The 21,501-nt window shown below is 45.3% G+C and overlaps 1 protein-coding gene across 4 annotated transcripts in view; it reads right to left on the bottom strand.

Annotated features, from left to right (window-relative positions):
- Positions 1-21,393, bottom strand: part of UVRAG (UV radiation resistance associated) — a 79,936-nt gene extending 58,543 nt beyond the window's left edge. For 3 of the 4 annotated variants that reach the window (XM_065729899.1, XM_065729900.1, XM_065729901.1), the window contains exons 1-6: positions 20,150-20,357; positions 8,985-9,102; positions 7,960-7,994; positions 5,964-6,125; positions 4,845-4,919; positions 1,335-1,420 (exon numbers count right to left, since the gene is read on the bottom strand). In XM_065729899.1, the coding sequence (XP_065585971.1) occupies positions 1,335-1,420; positions 4,845-4,919; positions 5,964-6,125; positions 7,960-7,994; positions 8,985-9,102; positions 20,150-20,230 (557 nt within the window). In that variant the 5' untranslated portion in view covers positions 20,231-20,357. Of the gene's footprint in view, positions 1-1,334; positions 1,421-4,844; positions 4,920-5,963; positions 6,126-7,959; positions 7,995-8,984; positions 9,103-20,149; positions 20,358-21,255 lie in introns of those variants that run through there. The other variant, XM_065729902.1, reaches the window with a different exon arrangement.
- Positions 21,394-21,501: the final 108 nt, after the last annotated feature.

The raw sequence follows: 21,501 nt of genomic DNA, 5'->3' as shown, positions 1-21,501 counted from the left end.
CATGTGCAGCCACCAATTATGAATTTCAACTTCTTCTGCAGTAAGGCAATGCAGTATGTACTCCTTGATGAAGCATGCAGATACAAATCAGCAGCAGGGCTGCTGCCCATCACGTCCATGACCAGCTGGCTCTTCTTCTGGATTGTGAATCACAAGGAAGGAAAGATGCATGACCAGCACACATTTTCTTCTGTTTAACAAAGGTTTCATGTTAGATAGTATAAGAGTTTTCTTCCCATGGACTGTGCCTGAATGCAACCAGAACTTCCTAATGTACCCTCTGGCTGTTTTCCACCAAAAAAAAAAAAAAACAAGAGAAAAGTTTAGGGGGTAGTATTTAGTTTCAGTGTTTCAGAGAACCAAGAAACAGCACACAAATTTTAACAGGGCTTATAAAATAATGACTTCTGAACAAGTAACCCAGTTAACTTTTTCCTGCCACTTCCTTCCCTTCAGAATTAAGGCTACCACTTCCCGCAGACAACAGTGACACCTACTGCTAACAGAACCAAATGACACAGCTTCTACAACATAAAAACCAAGTGTTTTTCCCATAACTTCTGACAACACATTAAACATTTACTTCTAAAGGATCTCATTTGCCTGCTGTTATTGCTGCAGAACTGAAGTTCACAAACTGTCCTGTGAGATGCCTTTTAAATGCAGCTCAAATCCAACAGAAGTTTAATTTCCCCACAGCTAATATTCTTACTAAATCTGTAAGAAAAAAGATCTGAAAAAGGCCATTTTTGTAAACATTCACACCCATAGTTCATATTTTCCACAACCACAGAGGCAGTTAAGTCACCAATCAAATGCAGGCAGATATAGCACTGGCTCTATAACTAAACACTGAAATAATTGCACCCTAAGCAGCTACCTTCTGGATTACATGGGAGGATCATGCAAAACACAAGTTCAGTTCAGTAGTTCAATAGAAAAAAACAGTTGCACAGCTGTTTTGTTCCAACTACAGCAAGGTGCTTCTACTTCATTATTTAAAACAGTTCTCATATTGTTGAGGAAAACAAAGGGCTTTCCATACAAGCTCCCTACCAAAGAAGGGTCATGATTTCAATACTTGCAAGGTAATCCCACAGGCAAACTCTGCAGGTGGTTTGACACCAGCGTGCTCAAATGTCCCCCGTGAGCAGCAAAGAGAGCAAGAAGGACAGATGCATCAAGGCCCATCTCCTTGCCACCAGCAGTAAGCACATCCACACTGCCCAAGTGACTCCCCCATACATTCAAGTATGTTTAACATTTGGAAAGGCTTTTTCCACATGCACTGAAAAAGTTAAAATGGTTAGATAGAGAATTTTCAAAACCCTTACCTAAGCAGAGAGAAGACATCGTAGGAGTTACGAACACAGTTCTGATCCACCTGGAGAAGACTGTTCTTCAGGGTACCTGAGTGATCCTTAAGGCAAAGAAAGAACATTAAGTTAGAAATCAGAAATGCTTCCATCTAGACTTTAATAACACAACAGATAACCCTGAATTTAATGTATTTTAAATGCACAACGTTTACATACTGTTGGCAGAAGTTACTTAAGAAGGCAACAGCAGCAGTTCAAGCCTGGGCTACAGCTACACTTACCTATGAAGTGATAGGTCGTGAACATTTGTACCTGTTTTCAAAGATACAGGCTGGTTTCTGGAGGTTACAATAACCCCATGTCATTCTTATAGAGACCAACAGAGCCAGAATACTATCCAACAAACAATTCTTCACCCTGGAAAGGTCTGATACCAAACTTTCCCCTATCAGATCTAGCCACACAAGTTCTGTGAAACACCATGAACTCTCTGAACTGTTTCTTCATGTGACAAAGCAAACTGTAAGCAGGTCCTAGCAGCATTGCCAGAAACTTAGAAGGCTGCAGGAAAGAGATAATATTCATTTTAGTACATAATGTATGCTAAAATAAAAGGTGTATGCAGGTACACTGATATAAGCTGCAAGAATCCATATTTATATATTCTTTACCTGCCTCGACAGGCTGCACCCATACAAAAGATGTTGAAATGCAGAGTTGTGTCAACACCAACAAAGCTGCATGAGCCAAAGGCCATGCAGCAGGTGTTTCTTTCTGCCAAACCTAAGCTTCCACCTAAACTATCAGATCTGTGTGCTGCCTTATGCATCACACTGCAATAAAGGCACCCTAACAGCAGCCACCTCTGCTCCTCATTCCCATTCTCAAGACTTTTGCTCCTATACATTGAAATCCATTTACACCCCCAGAAAAAGACTCCAAAAGAAAGATAGCTTAATCCCTGAATCAATTCAGTGAAAAACTGGAAGTGTTTTATACCACAAACTTGATTTTGCTTCAAGAAACAACCACTTTCCAAAGTGAGGCACACTGTTATCCAGAGAACAAGTGAAGCTGCTTGGCTTCAGGTGGCAAAGAGCTCAGCCCAGTAGCATTTCAGTTTTCTTTTTCCCCCATATGACAACACGTTGAAAAGAAATGCTCAGCAAAACGGGGCTACACAAACCATTCTCCTCTGAGGTTATCTGCAGAACACAGTACAGTCACAGAACCCTTAGTGTTGGAAGGGACCTTTAAAGGCCACCTGGTCCAACTCCTCTGCAATGAACCAGGATGCCCACAGCTCCATCAGGTGCTCAGAGCCCTGTCCAGCCTGGCCTTAAACCCCAGGGATGGGGCACCCACCACTTCTCCGGGCAAAAGAAAGGTTTCAAACTCAATTACGGCCTTCAGAAGTGGAGATGTCTGCTTCTCTGCTGCAGTACACATCACAGGCACAGGAACATGTACTTACAACAAACACACGTAGGCTTTATTTCTGTAACATTGCTGAAATCAAGTTGCTCTTAGGGAAAAAAAGCAAAGTGGCAGGTGTAGCAGATAAGAAATCTATCAGTGCTGATGTAGGCTGGGCGTTGTAGAGAGATATGGGTTTTCAAAGGTCTGACTGCTTGATTGGTTAAAACAGAGCTGCAAGTCAGTATCCCTGAAGAATATAACTTACTCTTCCACCCCTCCCACCCCTGAGCACTGCTAATTTCTCCAGGTTACCTACAGCGTACTGACTAGCTCTGGTATTATTTCTTTAAGGAATCAACAGCAAGTTGGTCACTGAGTAAAAGCTGTCCTCACTTCTCTAAATGCACTTGTTGAAAAGATACCACTAAAAGAGCAAAGGGCAAGTCTTACAGGTCAGTAGGAACAAGCACCCAAGGGTTAAAAGAAATCTGAAAGCCAGAAAGGCAGGGAGGAAAACAGAGGAGAAAGATGGTTTTAGGAAGGCCACTACAGTACCAAGAATTTACATTGTTGAACCTGGGCAAAAAGCAGTACCAGACACAAGCACGTAGCCTCAGGAAAACAAAGAAGATTCAAGATGAGAGCTAAAGGATCTGGAAGACTTTAAATCCAGGCTGGCAGCTTCAAAATCTCCCCAGCTCACATGTATTTCTTATTCAAACATTGGTCCAGTTCAAGAACATCCAATAAAGAGTTTCTCTGCACAAATACAAGGGAGGATGAAACTAATAAAGGAGCAAGTGTGCCAGTGGTCCCACACCAGAACTGATGTTCTCTTATTCTGTTTCAGCAATAAATACTGTACTGTAACTGCCACATTCACCTCACATTTCTCTACCAGTGCAGTGCTACAGCTTCCTGCTTCCCCGATTTACAGCACAGGAGCTTCATACCGAGCAAGGATACTGAGCACAAAGATGTATTTTGAAGGTTACCTTAACAAGAAAGTGGGCTGGAAGGTTCTAAAGCAACAGCTGAAGCACATCACACAGTGAAGATGTAAATTTCCAGTGCTTTGAGTTCAAAGTTATTAATTTGGCTCATATGGACACTATGTTCTTGCTGTTTCATCACCAGGGATATATCAATTTGATCAGTAAGCTGCCAGCTTTAATCAAGAAAAACAGTAGTGGCAGAACTTAATGTTCCTATCCTACTTCAGACTGTTCTTCTGCAAGAGCTTCCAGACTCCCACCTCTTTTTAATCACAGACAAGTTGATGAGACAGAAGATGGCAACTTGCATCTTACGGACCAAGTCATGCTCAGCAGCACATCTATAACACACTTTGAAACAGAGTTGATAAGAAGTCTCCAGAATATTTTCTCCAAGATGTGTACCAACAGGACACTGCCAACTGCAGTGCCTTCGTGCAGGAGGCACAAATGCAGAATGGCATTTGGACACATCAGATGGCTTCAGACGTGCCAGTGCAAATGCACAAGAAGATAAAAATAGAAAAACACCCAGAAACCTTTCCTGTTTGTTGTCAGTGTTATCATATGCAGATGCCACAGAACAGTCACACACCTGACAAAAGGAATCCCTTCCTAATGGTTTCAGGTAGTGCAAGGTAATAATAGCTAATATAGCCACCAAAGTGAGGCCTGCTTCATATTTAGAATATCTAACATTAACTGGAAAACTACAGATTAACTGCTAAGAACAGAAACACTCCTTAGTTACACACAGCTTCTGAAAGCTACAGGAAGAGTCAGTGCCAATTAGTTTGGCTTGAACTGCAGACGAGTTAGGTACAGGAGGTACGTATTACACAAGACAGTTTGGTTGAGGAACTGACCAAAAGAAACCAGAATCTACAGAGCAGGGTGACAAAAGCTTTTAGCTCTTACAGTTAGAATAAACTGCAAGGAAGGACAACAGAAATAAAGAGAAAAATAAAGAGACAAAAATTAGTCTCAACAACCACATCATTTGCAAGGTGCTTTAAATTTGAATGACATGTCTGCCTTGAGGAACAGAGCATCAAAGCTTGTTTTCAGTCACCAGCACCGTCAGGCCTGAACATGCAAATCCCATCCTCACCTTCTGCTCGTATGAAGCCCCGTAATAACCATCATTGAGACCAAAAATAATCTCGTTTGGGTTTCTTGCATGTATCTATAAGAAAAGAAAACAGTTGATTTTAAGGTCAACCTACTTCACACTGCAGCTGAGCATAAGTTGCTCTATTTGATGATCAAATGCAGCTTTTCAGCACCTGTAAGCTCAGAAGCAGGAGAAACTTTAAAGCAAACTGAATTTAACCACAGAAAAAGCATTTGTTTCACAGCTTTCATAACAGTCGCTGAGTACGTTCAGCCATGAATCCTGGAATCAGAAATGCAAACCAGAATTTATCCGGCCCAAGGCAGCTGCTGCTTAAGGACTGGCTGCCCATCAGACTGCTGGTGCGAGGTGCTGAGTGCATCCTTCACTGTTTTCCATCCTCCTCCCCCTGATTTTTCATTTTGCTCTCACTTACTGAGTTGTCTTAATCCCAACCCACCCACAAGTTTTCCCTTGCTCTTGCTCTCCTGACCATTCCCAGCCTTCTGCTGAGCAGGGGAAGCTGGATGAGCAGCTGGTAGGTGCTGAGAGGCCAATGTGCCACGTGAACCTACAGCAGTCATACTCTATAAAATTTTCTTCCCAAGCTTTGAAACAACCCCATTTAAAATGACCAGTAAGAAACAAAATAATTAATCACAGAACTGTAGGGGTTGGAAGGGACTTCTTGAGATCATCCAGTCCAACCTCCAGTTCTCTAGGTCTGACACAGTACTCTTAGGACTGAGGATTTTTGATGTAGTGTTGTTATCAAGAGAATAAATGATTGTCTGTATGGCAGCTTCAATTATGAGCTATGCTAATTAACTATGTGTACAACCACACTGCTATTTCTGGGAATCAATTTCTGCACTGCAACTTGAAGCACCAAGCACGAGCAACATCACTCAGGAGGCTCAGTCAGCAGTGATAATTGAAAGTGCACAGCTACTCAGGATTCAAGGCTCTGAACTGAGCTAACACAAATCGAAGCAATGAAACTTCAAAGCGTGCTCTTCTAAGGTGCTCGTTTTGCTTCTTAATAATCTGTATTTGCTCATCTAGCTGTTACAATTCTTTAAACCAGAACCAGAGGAAAAGCTGTTTTTGCATTACCTGCTGTCCCAAGTACTTTAATCCATCCAGATTGACCTTCCATTCAATCAGAAGCTGGAAGTGCTCCTTCTTGCCACCCCAGATCCTCACAACGAAACACGAGACAGACGTATCGAGACGATCAGGCATTATTCCAAAGTCCAAACTCCTCCAGGTTGGATTCTGTTGGCATTCAAAGGGAGATAAGAACTGAAGCTGACAGCCCTAACTTTCTAAGCACGATATTGGAACGTAGCAGTCTATGTCAAACAAGGATTTTAACACATTTCATCATGAACCACAACCATTTCGGCTTTGAGCTGAAATCAGCAGGTTCTGCTCCTGCTTTTTTCTGTTTTCTAAAGCCAGCCCTTACATTAAGCACTGTATGCTGCAGAGCATTCAGTGAGCTCTGCTGCCTTCTATTAAAGTAACTGTTCAGTGCCTTTATTTATTGAGTTTAGCCAAAACAAAAACTCAAGAGTGCACGGAGCACTGTTTTCCACACTATAATTTAGCTTCTGAAAAACAAAGTGTAGTGTTCATTGCAAAAGTTGAACTGAAACTCTTACCTATTCCCCAGTAACTAAGTTGGTATAATTTACTTATAGGTTTGTTCACATTCTCCTCCTCCTCAACTGATGCTGATGGCAGCCCTCAAATGTTGCCACTGAGAGCTCCACTTCATTCTGAGTTCAGGCTTGCATCTCAGCAAGAAAGCAATGTATATGAAGCTGAATTCCACACACTTATTCCTCTAGAACTGATTTGCAAACACAAAGCACTCCAAGGACTGGCTCACTCTGATAACATCCCAGCTAAGGATTTAAAGAACCTTTTGTAAATGGTTTGGTTACAGCTTGGGCCAATTCAATCCAACACTGCTAGTGGCAACAGCCAGTTATCAACTTCTGGATTAAAACACAGGGCATCCAAATACAGAAATGGGAAAACTATTGGTAAACTCTCTCTTTTCCTTGACATCCTGGACTAAAAAAATGGTAACTCCTCCAAAGCAAAAGGAGAAGGCCTGTACACACCCTCACATGAAAGACTGAGCCTTCCATTCTGACACTTAAGCAGCCTGAAGCAGGCCAGTCATCACTAAGCTGCTATTGAACAAGTCAGAAGAAGAGGCATCTGAAAAGAGCAGAGGGACAAAGCTCTCCAGTGAACTTTATAGAAGGAATACAAACTTGGGCCCATTAACAGCCTTGCTGATGTAGACTGCTTTTCCTCATTCAGCAAGTTTCAAAGTATTTAAACCAGAATGCTGTAAGTGATATAGTCCCACCTTGCTGGTACAGACATTAACAAGTCAGTTTAGCAGGTTTCCTTGCCCAACACTTGCAACCTTCTACTCCCAGGCACATATTCCTTCCCAGTAGTAATAAACTCTTCAGTTCTGATCCATTTACAGATCTGAACTGGAGTTTGGAAACATGGCAGTTTCTAAACTTCAGTTTCTTAAAGCAACTAGTTCCTTGCATAAGTAATTGGCAAAAATTTAGCAGCAGCAGCCACTTCTGTTATTAACACTAGGGAAAACAAAAGCAAAGAGCTGAGCTGTAAACAGACCTTGGATATGATACTCACAGTTCTATGACAATGAAAGAAGTGTCTGAGACCAGTAGAAATACAGTTAACACTACTTGGCCAGTTTGGTGCTCTCAGCATTTATAATAGGTATCTGTTATAAATCTTAATCTGGACACTAAAGAGTTTTCACATCAAAGCAGTCCACCCTGGGAGGGTTTAGTCCCATTTGCAGAGGTACCACCTGATCTTTGTTCCACAGCTGTGAAAACAAACATGCAGATCTACTGCTCTGAACTCACTGTCCCAACTTCTGTGGAATGAACCTGAAAAGGAGGAGGAGAATGCAATGCTCCTGAAAGGAATAAAGAGTTTAAATAGGTATTTCAAAGTCATGGCACACAGCTGAGAAATTTGATTACTGTGGCAAATAGGTAGCATCTAAAGAAAAGGGTTTCTTTCACATGAAAAAAAAACTTACCAGAGAATTCTTGATCACTTCACTCTTATAAAACTCTAGGGAAAAAAGATAAGTGAAAAACACTTTTAGATTAGCTTGAACATCGATACAAATCTTCATATTTAAAAACAAAAAGTTACACTCCTGAAATACAAATGTTAATGGGTCTGGTCTGTCAGGAACTAATTCCAGACTTCAAAGTGCAACCAATAGTTTGTCATATTACATCTTCCTGGAAGAGTGCAGAACGGATGAACTGATTAGTCCCCTGAAGAGCAAGGCTGAGCAGTTCCACATGCTTAGAAAGAGAACCTCAGATGTCAAGAACCCTGGACTTAAATGGAGATAGGCAACAGCTGACACACAGCCCTTGGCTCTCCCAGCCAAAAGAAGAGCATGAAGTCTCTAAGCAGACAGGTGAAACACAGATTCTGTAGAAAACCCCTCAGCTTGCTAAAGTCAAAGGAAAAATCTTCAGCAAGACAGAACATTCTATTCCAGAGAGGAACACCCAGAGAGGTGGTGGAGTCTCCTTCACTGGAGGCACTCAAGACCTGACTGAACACCTAACAGTGCAGCCTGGGCTGGGAGCTGCTTTGGCAGGGGGGGTTGGACTCGATCTCTGGAGGTCCCTTCCAACCCGTACAGTTCTGTGATTCCAGATTCAAACCACCACCACAGAAGCAGGGTGAAGTTAAACATCCTTCAGACAGCAGCCTCAAAAAAGCAAAGGTTCAGCTACACTAGCTGAAGCTTCAGCTTCCCTGGGAAATCTTAAGTTCCTGGATTCCTTAAACTCAAAGCTATTGGCTGGGAGAAAGGAGAGCAACAAAAACAGGCCTATTTAAGAAACTCAACCAAAGCTGCCATCTGCTTTGCCTCCTTGCCTACTTCCTTCCAAAGGCTTTTATGAAGTTCAGGGAACTAAAGAGTTAGCAGAAACGATGCAAATAGTGGCAGCAGGCTGTCGAGGCAAGAAAGAAGAGAAAGTCACTGTCCTAAAGGAGTACTCAGTGGAAAAAAAGATGACAGGAAGCCTGGATTACCTTTGTATATCTTGGTGTTATCACACAGGTGGAGAGTGAAGTACGTGTCCAAGAGGCGAAAACCATTCTTATTGATGATGTTACGTGCAGCAATATTCCGAAGATGACGAAGCCGGCGCTAAAAAGGAAGAAAATAATCAATATTTTCAGCAGCTTAGATTGAGATGAAGCTCTCCTTATCATTATGTAAGCATTTCAATGACTTTCAAAGCCCTGCTGTCCAAAAAACATCAGAGACTTCACTTTTTTTGGCAGAGATCTGGTGTTAACATTAAGCTAGGTCAGCTAAGTCAACATAACCTGCCTGGACAAGCAGCAACTAGCCCCCATGAGCTCAGATTAAGCAACACTGATGCACAGAACAAGCTATTCTTCTCCATGTCCTGTATATAACTGTACATCCAAGACAAAATAGCAGACAAGGAGCTCCAACCACCACCCAATCCAAAGCAATAGCTGAACGAGGCTTCCTGGAGTCACAACAACCCTGGGAACTGTTGCAGTGCTCCTAAATAAAAAGGAAAACAAAAAAAAAAAAACATCCAGAAACAGGGAAAATTATCCTTCCTGAGTTACCATTAAGGAAACAAAACTGCTTTCAGTAGTTAAGTTACTGCTTGGTTTCACTTCTTATTTCAACTTGGAAAGCCAGTGCACGCATAACAGACTCGAGTGAACTCAGCACCCACATATATCAAGCTCTCATTCACCTTTAGGTACCACATTACCAACACTGTCTCACCTCCCTTCCCTAGAGATGTCAACCAACAGCTCCCATCCTTTTTGGCCCACTGCTCGTATGCAGCTTGTCCTGAAAGATCTTTAACGAACAGCCCAGTGGGAATCACCAGGTTTGGAATCACAACCTGATGCTTTAAAATTCTCAATCCCAGAGGAATGCACATCCAAAGGAAGGAGAACTAACACAGAAGGAATATTCAATTTCTGTTCATGTGGCAGACTCAGGATGGATGAGCTTCAGCCTCCTTTCTGCTAAGCTTATTTATGAGACTGTAAGAGGAGCCTGAGATGGGAACACAGAATGGTTCAGCATAGGATGAAAGACAGGATGCAAAGAAACATCACAGGACAGCCACTGCCTAGTGTGTGCAGGCAGTGCATAATAAAATAAATCCTTTACGCTGCTTAATTGCAAGACTATGCAATATCTGTTAGAAACTGGTACTGAGAATGTTGACAGAAAGAATATGCTTCATTTCAAACCTGTATGGACATCATCCATTATTTCATATCTCCTCCTCAAGCTGTGCGGTGTTCTGGGTGGTTTTACCAGATAACACCAATACCTGACAGCCTTTAAGAACAATGCCAAGGTTTCATGTGACAAACCTCAGCTTCAGCAGTACACAAGTCAACCATCCACCAAGCTCACTCCCCAGATCATTCTTTAAATAAAAAAATAAGGAAACTAAAGAGAACTAAAAGAGAGAACAGCTCATTTGACAAGCAGGGCAACTTTCTCCAGTTCCTTTTCAGATTACAAACTAATTGGGTGACAGGTTGAAGTAGTATGTTACAACAAATTTACCCTCAAGCAAAGTCAAGCAAGTTTTTCCTCTTTTATTTCATGAGCTAAGGTTTTGAAAGGAGCTCTAGGGCATCGTGACCTGCACTTGCATCTTAGGGACCACAGCCAAGTTCTTATCTCCATGTTTCGTGACTTCTTTGCACCCATTAAAGTCTGGAATGTAAAAAAACCTCAGGTCTCACTCATTCCAAACCAACTGGAAGGGAAACGCTTCCCTTAAGGCTGTGAGACCACAACACAGTTCATGAATGTGTGCTTAAATCTCCAGCTTGGCCATTGCTCTTCCTCCCTTCTGTCCCAGTCAGCCTACCTGGAAGGGACAAGCTTCCAATTATACAGACCATTTCCTTCTTCATGCTCTTAAGTATGAGATAATATCAAGAAGAGATGTGGACCCTGAAAATAAACCACCTACTTGCCTGCCACATCTTCAGTGTGGATGTTATTCTGATTTCCTCAGAGCTCCACAGCAGCAGCATCCAGAGCTCATTAACCTCACTCAGACAAAGATAATTAAAGCCGTAGCCAGGAGAACAGCTACAGAAGCAAATCCAACAGACCGTTCAACCAGGCACCGAAACTCTTTGTGAGGGCCTTGCAGCTGCTGTGTTTGGCTGGGTTAGTTTCACCAGACAGGTTCCTCAGCATGGTGCACAGCGTGGCTGAATGCTGAAGTGAAACCACCAGCTCCAAACACGTGCAGGGCCACGTTCAGCCCAGCATTTCTGCAAGGAAAGGCAAAAGCAGTTCGTGGTCAGGTATCAGCCCCCTTCCCAATGCAGAAGCCACTCCTCATAGAGAAGTAACCCATTACACTTCACCCCAAATATAACAGCTGCAAATAAGCCCGAGTTCTTTCATTTCCTTTTTTTCCTCAGGTGAAGTAGGAAGAAAGCTGTCACTTCTCATAAGAGATAGGTTTAGTTATGTATTTATAAACAGTACCAAAACTCTTCAACACAAGAAGGTAACACCTACAGCTGAGGTGCTCTGCAATCAGAGCAGCCATTCCATAAAGCCTGGTTTAGAAAACCAGGTGCTAAGAAAGAAAGAAATACATCTGATAAGTGCTTTGGCAACCCTATGAGTCACATAACTTACAACAGGCCAGCTGTGCCCACGAGCTGATCGCTGAGGATTTGCTTTCCTCAAAATAAAAAGATATGCCAAATATGCAGATATCATTTCACTTCCAAAGAAGATGAATGAAGCAGTGAAACTACGTGGTAGGCATGTTATCACTGAACTGCCAGTCTAAGTTGTAACTGTGTAAAAGCAATTGATGTGTAACATCTCTACAACGACTTACGTGAAAGAAAACTCTTTGTATTTCCACCTACCTTGAAAATAAGTAGGCACAAACCAGGGAAAGAGATCCACTCATTTCCCCTTAGAAGAAATCCTGCTCCTATTTAAAAAAAAAACAACACTGTGAAAGGCAAAGGTAGAGGTGCTGCCTCTCCCTGAACCATTCAGAGAACAGTGCTTACCTGTAACAGCCTAAAGCATTCCTGGCATTTTGGAAGTATTTGCTCAAGGTCACATCATGGGCAGTAAAAACAAGAACTGAGAGTTCTGACTCCTGCTCTATCTTAACCACTTTATTATTCTCTTACAGGAATCAGATGATCCCATAAAGAATGTAAATATGTCCAAGCTGGATGAGAATGCAGGCAGAGAACCTTCTGTCTTTGCCACTCATCTGCCTCACTGTGAGCTCAAGCACTGGCCTAGAAGTCTAGATCACTAATATGGGCAGCAGCTGAATGCATTCATCTCTCTGACTCATTAAAATCAACTTGCAGAGATGTGAAGGAGCACCCAAGCTAAAGCAAGGCAAGCAGCTCAGTTACTCCCACTAAAATGTTATATACCCATGGCTGGACTGGAAGAAGTCTTCATTCCACTCAGCCCATTTTGAGGTGACATCCCATACAACACATATCATCCAAATTCATGAAAGTCTCTCACGTTCAGCAAAGAACAGCAGCTGGGGAGGGGAAGAACAAAAAGAAAAGCACGTCCTTGCCTTCCCATAGAGCATAAATACAAGAGCAAAACCAGCATAACGAGGCTGGGAAACCTTCCTGTACAAGCAAAGCCTCAGTGGACAGAAGTGACTTTAAAAACCCACAGGTGCCAAAAGCAACTCAGCACTCAGGGTTCTCCCAGCAGCCAGCTTTCCTGAAAAGCAATCTGTTTTTCTCCAAGAGCACGTACTGCACACAGCATTTCAACGTGGGCTACAACTTCAGCACCCATTCTAGCCCACTCAGCCAACAACAGGGCGAACGATCACAAGAGCTTTTAACCTTAACACCAAGATACAGACTTCTTTCTGGATATCCCATGAGTCCTTTCCAGGCCAGGGTCAGGTCTGAGCTCTGCACAAGCTGGTACAGGCCCTGGTTTTACTCAGCTTTCCCGGTCTCCTGGCTTGTTTGATGACCACAGTGACTCTGAAAGAATGTAAGCAAAATCCCTCCAGCTATTTCAGCATTAAAGCAGGGGGCAAAGGTTAGTTAGCAACACAAATGTGACTACAGCAATTCCAGGTCTTTCCAACTTGACAGAACTGTGCTTGCAAAATCTGGGTCTCTGAATGCTTGTGCAGCTCTCAGCACTCAGGTGTTGGCTGTTTAGTGTAAAAAAGGGTAGAAAATACCAAGTCCTAAAGCCTATTAAAACAGAAACGTGACTTCAGTCCTTACAACGGCATCCTCTTCTTACTTTAATTGACTGAAGACAAATGACAAGACAGCAGCAGTTTAGGAACTTATTTGCCCTTTTAAGCAAATCACTGCCTTCTGGCAACAGCTTAAAAATGTGCTGTAGGAACCTAACTGCACTTCAGCATGCTTCTCTCACATTCCTTAAGAAACAATTGAAGGAAAATAACTATTTATATATATAAACAGTGTACTTTAGTTGACAGTTCCTTAAATGAAGGTGCTTCCTTTCTTTTATACTCACACACACCTAGAAGGCTTTTCGAATGAATTTAGTTGGAAAATACACCTCTGAAGCTTTCACCTGAACATGCTACAGCTCAATAAAGGCTTCCAGGGATTCATTCTCTGCCACAGCTCCTCCTATTTCTGCACTGAGAGACTCAACAAGGGCAGCCAGCACATCAAAGGCATCGGCCAAAGGACACTGCATCTTCTGTAACTGAAGTAGGGAGAAAGCAAAGGAGGAAGAATAAGCAAAGCCTTTGTATGAGAGACAGCCAGAGAAAAATTGTACTTGGAGCATGAAAGGGTCCTTCATCTGAACTGGGAACTAAAGGATAGCATCTTCTGAAGTCAGTGTTACGTTCAACAAAATATGTCAGTCTATGGCACAACCCACTCCTCTACAACTAATTTAAACAGCAGCAGTAGTATGAAACAAAAACCAATTAAGTTAACTAGTCACAGAATGGCTACACATTACTTTTGGAAGGTAACTAAGCCCCGTGGTCCCTCCTCTCTTTGCAGCCTCTCTTACAAGCAAGGCCATAAAGAACCTCCCTCACTAAATAGCTGACATCATGCTGGGGAGCATCTCAGAAACCAAAGTTCTCTCTCAACGAGGCAAAGCAGCATCTATTCAGCAAGAGGAAAAAAAGCTTTGCACTCCAAAATCTCATAGAGAGAATCTGCATTACTTTCTTAGAGCTCAGAACCAAGGCGACAGCAAAAAACAAAAACAGTATCTGGGGTTAGCTCTGAGCATTCATGCTCTTCACTCGTCCTCTGCATCTTCAACTTTCTTTTCACAGCCAAAACTGATCCGTGCTCACCAATGCAGGAAGACTGAAAAAGGCCTAAGAGGTCTTTAGCAAAAACACCTGAGCAGCAGCTAGAAACCCCATCCATCCTTACTGTCACTTGCCTGAGTTTGTATAGGCATATTTACTTCCTTGCAAGATGAGAGACCAAACCCATAACTGCTTCTCTGATGAAACATGGAAATCCTACAAAGAGGTGGAAGAGAGGTGCAAGCCCCAGCTCATTAACAACAAACACTGCAGCAGACAGCTCAGAGGAGCCTCTTAAGCCTCTTACTGTCACCTTGGGCAACACAGCATTAGTCCACGTTAGCTGTGGGAACAACCCCAGCAAACCAAACAAGCAATGGAAAACAAGGTGACGTCCAGAAGGGCGACCCCAGGAAAAGTGCTGCATGGAATAAAGTGCCAACAAAACCAAAGCAAAGGCACTTCTGACCTCCAAGATCCATTTGATTTTACGTATGTGCCATTATTACACAAGCAAACCATACATGCTGATTAATAATAATGTGAAACATTGTCATCCAATAAGATCACAAGCATTACTAACCAAGAGCAGAGTGGTAAGTCTCCCTTCCTAGAAGTGGAATGAGTCTTCAGTCACCATCACAACCTTTCCTTCATTCAGTTAAGGACATCACCTCAACACCCTCCATCCCTAATATATCCCAAATAAAGCATCAGGATCCATTTACTACAGCTTTCTGACAGAATGAGCTCTCTAAGGTATTTAGAGATCATTCCAACAAGGAAATGCACTTGCATTCCTTAAGGAGTACAATGTAGAAAGCAAAAACTGATCACCAGATTAACAGCCAAGCTTTTGGGCTGCACGTACTGTCACTGCAATTATTCCCCCCACCCCCAACTATTTCCCTTCCCATCAGTCTCCTACAAACCCTACCCCTCCATGCAGCTGGGGGAAGCAGAGCATACACGACCACATCACCTGTACAGTGTTTTGATGGAGGAGTTCTTCAAACACTGACATGGGAGCAGAGACAGAGCACACCCAAAGAGAAGTGAAAGTGGCATTTGGAGACAACGCTTTCCATCCACCACTCATATCTCCCCCAGCTTGCTTCGTAGGAAAGAGGAAGTAAAACACTGGAGAGGCAGATTTGTTCTCATATTGCTCAGTGGAATATGTAACAATAGCTGTATAAAGCTGCTTCCAAAAACAAGAGGTTTTCTGTACACTCTTTCAGCTGAAAAACTGGTAGATGTGTGGCTGTAAGCCCACGGAGCAAGCTCCCTGCTTCTCCCACATCAAACCCCTCTCCAACCCCCTCGCCAACTCACCTCCAATCACTCCCTCCTGCTGCGTTATCACACACACAGGAGTCACACACAGCTCTAAAGAAACTCATCCAGAAGTTTCAAACTTGACTTCCAGTCCACCCACATTCCTCCCTCGTTCCTTTGCTCACTTTGAGCACAGCAAATATGGCAACGTGCATCTGAGGTAGTTCACGACATCAGACTGCCACTTCAACTGCTGAAAGTATGAAGTACGACTGAAATCCAGAAGGACTTTCAATTGAGATGTCAGCTTACCCCCCCAAAAAAAGTTTCTTTTCTTCTGCTACACAGCTCACTTCACTCCTGACTTCCAATCCCTTAACTCCTGGGTTCAAACATGGTTAGGACAGGGATAACTAACTGCTTGAGCAATATGGGGGTGACAGAAAACACACTCTGACCGCACAATAGTTTCACCCAGCTGCTGGAAACCCCAACATGCACCTCATGAAGGCAGCCTGCATCCAGTCTGACAAGTCCACATCAGCACTGGGTACAACCAAAGGGGATGCTCTGCACTTTGCTGGAGTTTGGGGTGCAAGGAAGCCCCACGTGGCTCACCACTGAACCAGCTCCCAGCTCAGGCCTCAGTCCTATGGCTACATGCACTGAACTGCTCTCAGACTCAAGCTTGATTGCTCAAGCAATTAATACCCACTCAACTCTAAATGAATCCCAGTCTGGAAGGAAACAGAGGGCAGAGAACATCCTTGCAAAGTTCTGCTGTGTTGGCTCTGCCTCACACACCTGCTTTGTGGCTGAACACTCTGCTGCTCCATCCCCCAGAAACTGTCACCATCTGACAACAGAGGTCTCTGAGCTGAAAGACAAAAGATACTGGGTTACCTGGAATACAGCCTGACAACGTTCACGGCTGTGCAGCAACCAAAGCTCATGCTTTCCCTTCTCACCACCACGTCCACATTCAGCACAATATATCCAGCTGCCCCATACCCACATCCAAATTGAGCAACTTCTAAAGTGGTACTCCATCCAAGACAAAGAAGCACTCAGCTGCCACATAGAACATAGCACTCACCTATTACATCAGAAGCCACACCGTGTTTGTGCTTGCTCTCCTCCCCCCCCCCCCAAAATTCATCTTTATCACAGTAACATAGCAGGGGACTATTTGATCATTTTCTATCATTATTTCTGAGATATGGTCCACCCAAAACCAACTATACCTACAGATTACTCATGTGCTGATTAGCCAGCGAGGTAAGAGAGAAAGGACACAGACCTGACTTGAAACACAGACTGGAAACCACTTTGTGTAATTAACAACAGCCCCTTCAGTATGTATTTAATGCACACACAGGTTTTTTTTCCCCCTTAGAACCCCCAGATCATTCACCACCAACGTGCACCAGCACAGTTAGTGTACAACAGTCCACACAGATCAGGACTGCAGGGCTTCAATCACTATCTCACAGATCATCACAAGCTTTGGTCTGACGTTGGAACTGATAAGAAAAGTTTACCAATTTTATCCTGAAGGAGAAGTTTAAGTGCTGGAAGCCCAAGAAGACTGGCCCTCCTGTCTCTGAGCAGCCACACATGATAGCTGTTTAGGCCAGCAATTAGTGCAGTAACACACAGTGAATCATTTGACTGCAGTGTGACTGGCCATTCTGTGTTAAGACTGCATTTTTTTAAACCAAAATCTTCCATCTAGATTATAAAGTTTGAAAGGTTTGGGTCCCCCACCCCCATTCCTTTGAACTGCACACAGCAAGAGGATTGAAAAGTCACTGATTTGTAGAAGCTCGAAACAAACAAGTTACCATGACACTCCAGGCTTTCTTGCATCGGGAAGAGATAATGTTAAAGAATCTCTGCTTTGAAGTGCATTTGTTTCAAGATAATGTTTTAAGTTGTTACACTCACCCCTCCAAGAGAAAGCATAACAGCAAAGAGACATCCTGGAGCAATTACCTAGGGACACCAACTGGAATTGCTTAGGTCTAACCAGATGCATTTCTTCACAGCTCTATCCTCTGCCTCTCCTGCTTAAAGCATAGAAAACAGCAGCAAAACACATTCTTAACTCAGATCATCCTCCAGCAGGTTAAAGAACACTGGAGTCACAACAAAGCTATGGTCAGGCCAGCAGAAGAGTGTGGACACAGCTCTGCACTCCTGCAACTGCTTCAGTAGCAGCTGCTTCGTCCCCTAATCAACTCACAGCTAAACACAGGCTAAGAGCAAGCCCACCCCTTCAGAGCCAGCATTCACCTCAAGTTCACAGATCTGAGAACGTGTTCTTCAGGGAGATTTATAGCAGTGACTCGCATCTTCCTGCTGTCCTTACAACTCCAAAAACGCAGCACTGGGTGTTCTGGAGAGCACTGCCTGCTAAAACAAACCACCGGACTGAGCACTGAGCCAGCAGGTAGCAAACAATTCCCACATGCTACACAGCACCGTACTCAGATCAGACACATTTACGCATTATCCAGGCAGTGCAATAAACTGGAATGACTCCTCCATTCCTTTTCTCCTTTCTGCAGTGAAACATCTGCAGGATGATAGCCCCTTGGAGGTAAAGCACTGTGCAACTCAGCAACGGGCTTCCACGCTCAGATACTGCAGTGAACAGATGATTTGCTCCCAGCATCTCAGGCTGCAGTTGCAGAGCTCCTTGATTTGATGGCAGGCACTGACACAGCACACAGATACACTCTCTGCATTTGCAGAGCACGCAGCAAAACTTCAGACTTTGCCTCACACTTCCACTTGTGACAATTAACATTTCCACACAGGCACCCCACGTAAACCAAATATTTACCTGACAGGAACAGCCTGTAATTGAAGATGGAGTTTCTGTTCCTACAAAGCTCTCTGCTCCCAGAGAAAACAAAACAAAACAATACAAATAGACTGTTTTGGTCTCACTTTCACCAATGAAACGCCGTGACTAATAACTCAGGCTTTTCCCCGCAGCATTTGCCTGGTTCTTGCACAAGCTTGGGAAAGAAGAAAACCAAAAGATTTAGCAGGGAGAAGGCTGTATGTGATCTCCCGAACAACTCCCAGCACCCTGTAAACCTCATCCAAAAACAAAACCAATCTTCATCTTCATGAACACAGAACAGGACCTTGCTTCACAGCCAGTGCCTGCTCTGTGGCCAGCAGCCACCTACCTCCACTGTCCCCTCTCACCCGAGTGCTACACAGTGCTCACCCAAGGAGCACTCACAGCCTCATTTCGAGCTGACACCTATTGATTTTCCTCCCTCACTACTTCATTTTAACACCTGGAAGCACAAAGCTGAAGCCATTCAGATCACGTGCCTGCTCCTTTACAGCACTGACAGCACAGAGGCACTGAACCCAAACTTCCAAGTGCCGTGCAGTATTTCTAAGGGAGAGCAAAGGCATGCATGTCATTATTCCCCTCCCAGCACCACTGTTTAAGCCGACAGGAACCATATAATGAAAGTCACAGACTGATACAGATTGCTAAACCCTTCTGCAGAAGGCTACCTCACTTAACCCTGCATCTAAAGCTCTCCAAAATTATATCACTGGTGTAAGCAGGACGGTTGCCCAGTAAACCAAAAGCCAAATATCAACAAACAGGAAAAACAGCTCGCTGAAGGAAGGATGTGACGGGGAGGGAACATTTCACTGCTTTTTGGATATATCCTTTAGCTCTGCTTACCTTCCTCCTTACTAAGAGGCACCCCACTGCTCCAGCCCCTCAGCCACTCCAAAATAAAAGCCAGTTTACCTAGGTGTTACCCACATTTCAAGTCCCAGCACCTGTTTGCACTCAGCATCTCAACAAAGAAAACACCCTCAGCTCTCCGGCACAGGCACAGATCCCATGCAAAGGGGACTCATCCTCCCACATCCCCCAGCAGCTCAAGGGAAAGGCACTCAAAATCCCACAACTCAGGAACCCCTCTGTGTCAGATCGCACCTTCAGGGCACCCCCATCCCACTTGGACTCCTCATTCTGAGGAGCCCCCATCTCTTCACATCGAGGGGTCAGGCAGATAACCCCCTTCCCTTTCATCTCGAGGCATCACACAATTCATAAGAGCACCCCTTCACCAAAAGGACCCCCATGCCTCAGGAAGCTCCCCATCACCTCAAGGGAACAACACAGAACTCAGAATTCCCCTTCACCTCAAGGGAACCCCACCCCTCACAGAAGATGCCCACTCACCTGAAGGGAACTCCATGCCCCAACCCCCACCCCCTTTCACCTCAAGGGAACCCTATCCTTCACAGGAGGCCCCCCCTCACCCCAAGGGAACCCCATCCCCTCAGGGGAGCTCCCCTTCATCTCCAAAGATCCTATAACCCATAGGAGCCCCCCACTTTGCATCAAGGGAACCCCTACACCTCAAAGAGCCCGCCCTTCACCTCAAGGGAACCCCCTACACCTCAGAGGGCCTTCCCTTCACCTCACGGGACCTCCAAGACTCAGGAATCCCCCTTTCACCCCACGGCTGCCCCGACTGCACCTCAAGGGAACCCACCCTCCGCCTGAATGAACCTTCCTCTCTCCCCTCCCCCCCTCCCTACCTGCTGCGAGGGCAGCTCCACATGCAAGGCCCTGGTGGCGGAGCTCGGGTGTAGGGCGGCGGGGCCGGCGGCCGAGCTCATCCTCACGGCAGAGAAACAGCCGGGCAGAGCCTGAGCATGAGCCCGCCGGGCCGCCCCGCCGCCGCCGCCGCCGGGCACCCAGGGGTTAATGGCGGCAGCAGCACCGAGCTGGGCCGCTCGCTACGGAGCCATATTACCGCAGTGCTGAGGGGCGGGCGAGGAGAGGCGGGAGCTCGAGGCCTGAGCTCCCGCTCATTGGTCAGCGCTCCTGCAAGGCTGGAGACCGGGAGAACCCTCGAGCTGTGATAGGCTGAAAGCCACGTCAATCAGCACCTCATTCCCCGCCTCTGTCAAACCGTTGGAACGGGACCCGGAGCCGATTGGCGCGCCGACTTCCGGTAGGCGGGACGGCGCCGCAAGGAGCGGCTGCTGATTGGGGGGAGGCGGCTTTGATGGACGTCGCTCGCTCTCCGTCACGTGGTGGAGGGAGCTGTTTATATCACGTGGTGAGACGAAAATATTTTGCTGTCGCGAAGCGGGTGGGAGGGGGGGAGTGGTCGCCATGGCAACGGGGAGCGGCCTAGGGCCTACAGTAGGCGTCGGGGGGGGGGGGGAGGGCACGTCACACATGACGCCAGCCCACCCCACCCCACGAACATTCCATGTTGTCCCACCCACCCCGCGTGACCCCACGTTGCCCCACAACATGCCGCCCTATTCTGCATTGTGCTAACCCATACCCCACCCCACAATACATTGCCAGCCCACCCTACAACACACCAACCCCCCCCCCACATTGCACTGATCCACCTTACGTCATGGCAACCCACCCCAGAGCACGCCAACCCACCCCACATGACACTGACCCATCCTACACCCTACCAATTCACCCCACATTGTGCCGACCCACCCCACAGCACACCAACCCACCTCATATGACTTTGACCCATCCCGCATCGTGCCAATACTAACACGAACACACCAAAGCATGATGCAGCCCTCTCCGCAGCACCCACCTCGATCCCATTCCACCCACACAACCTCCATCCCAAGCAGGACGTCCACCCCATACCACGTCCACCTACCACACAGCACTGAGAGCGCCAGTCCTGTCCCCGTGCTCTACTGGGACCACCAGTCCCCACGGTGCCCTGCAGCACCGGGAACACTTGCCCACTGTAGGTAGCCACGCTGGAAACACTCATCCCCATCGTTTCACCGGGAGACCGGGATTGCCACCGCACCGCTCCGCCAGGAACGCCTGTCCCACCACCCCCAGCAGCAGCACTGGGAACGCCTGTCCCCAGCACACCGCCACACTGGAAATGCCA

This window comes from Cyrtonyx montezumae, unplaced genomic scaffold (assembly GCF_038088225.1).
Source record: "Cyrtonyx montezumae isolate F1298 unplaced genomic scaffold, pur_monq_1.0 scaffold_12, whole genome shotgun sequence".
In the NCBI taxonomy this organism is placed as follows: domain Eukaryota; kingdom Metazoa; phylum Chordata; class Aves; order Galliformes; family Odontophoridae; genus Cyrtonyx; species Cyrtonyx montezumae.
Note: the sequence above shows the minus strand (reverse complement) of the source record. Positions and strands in the feature narration are given on the sequence as shown.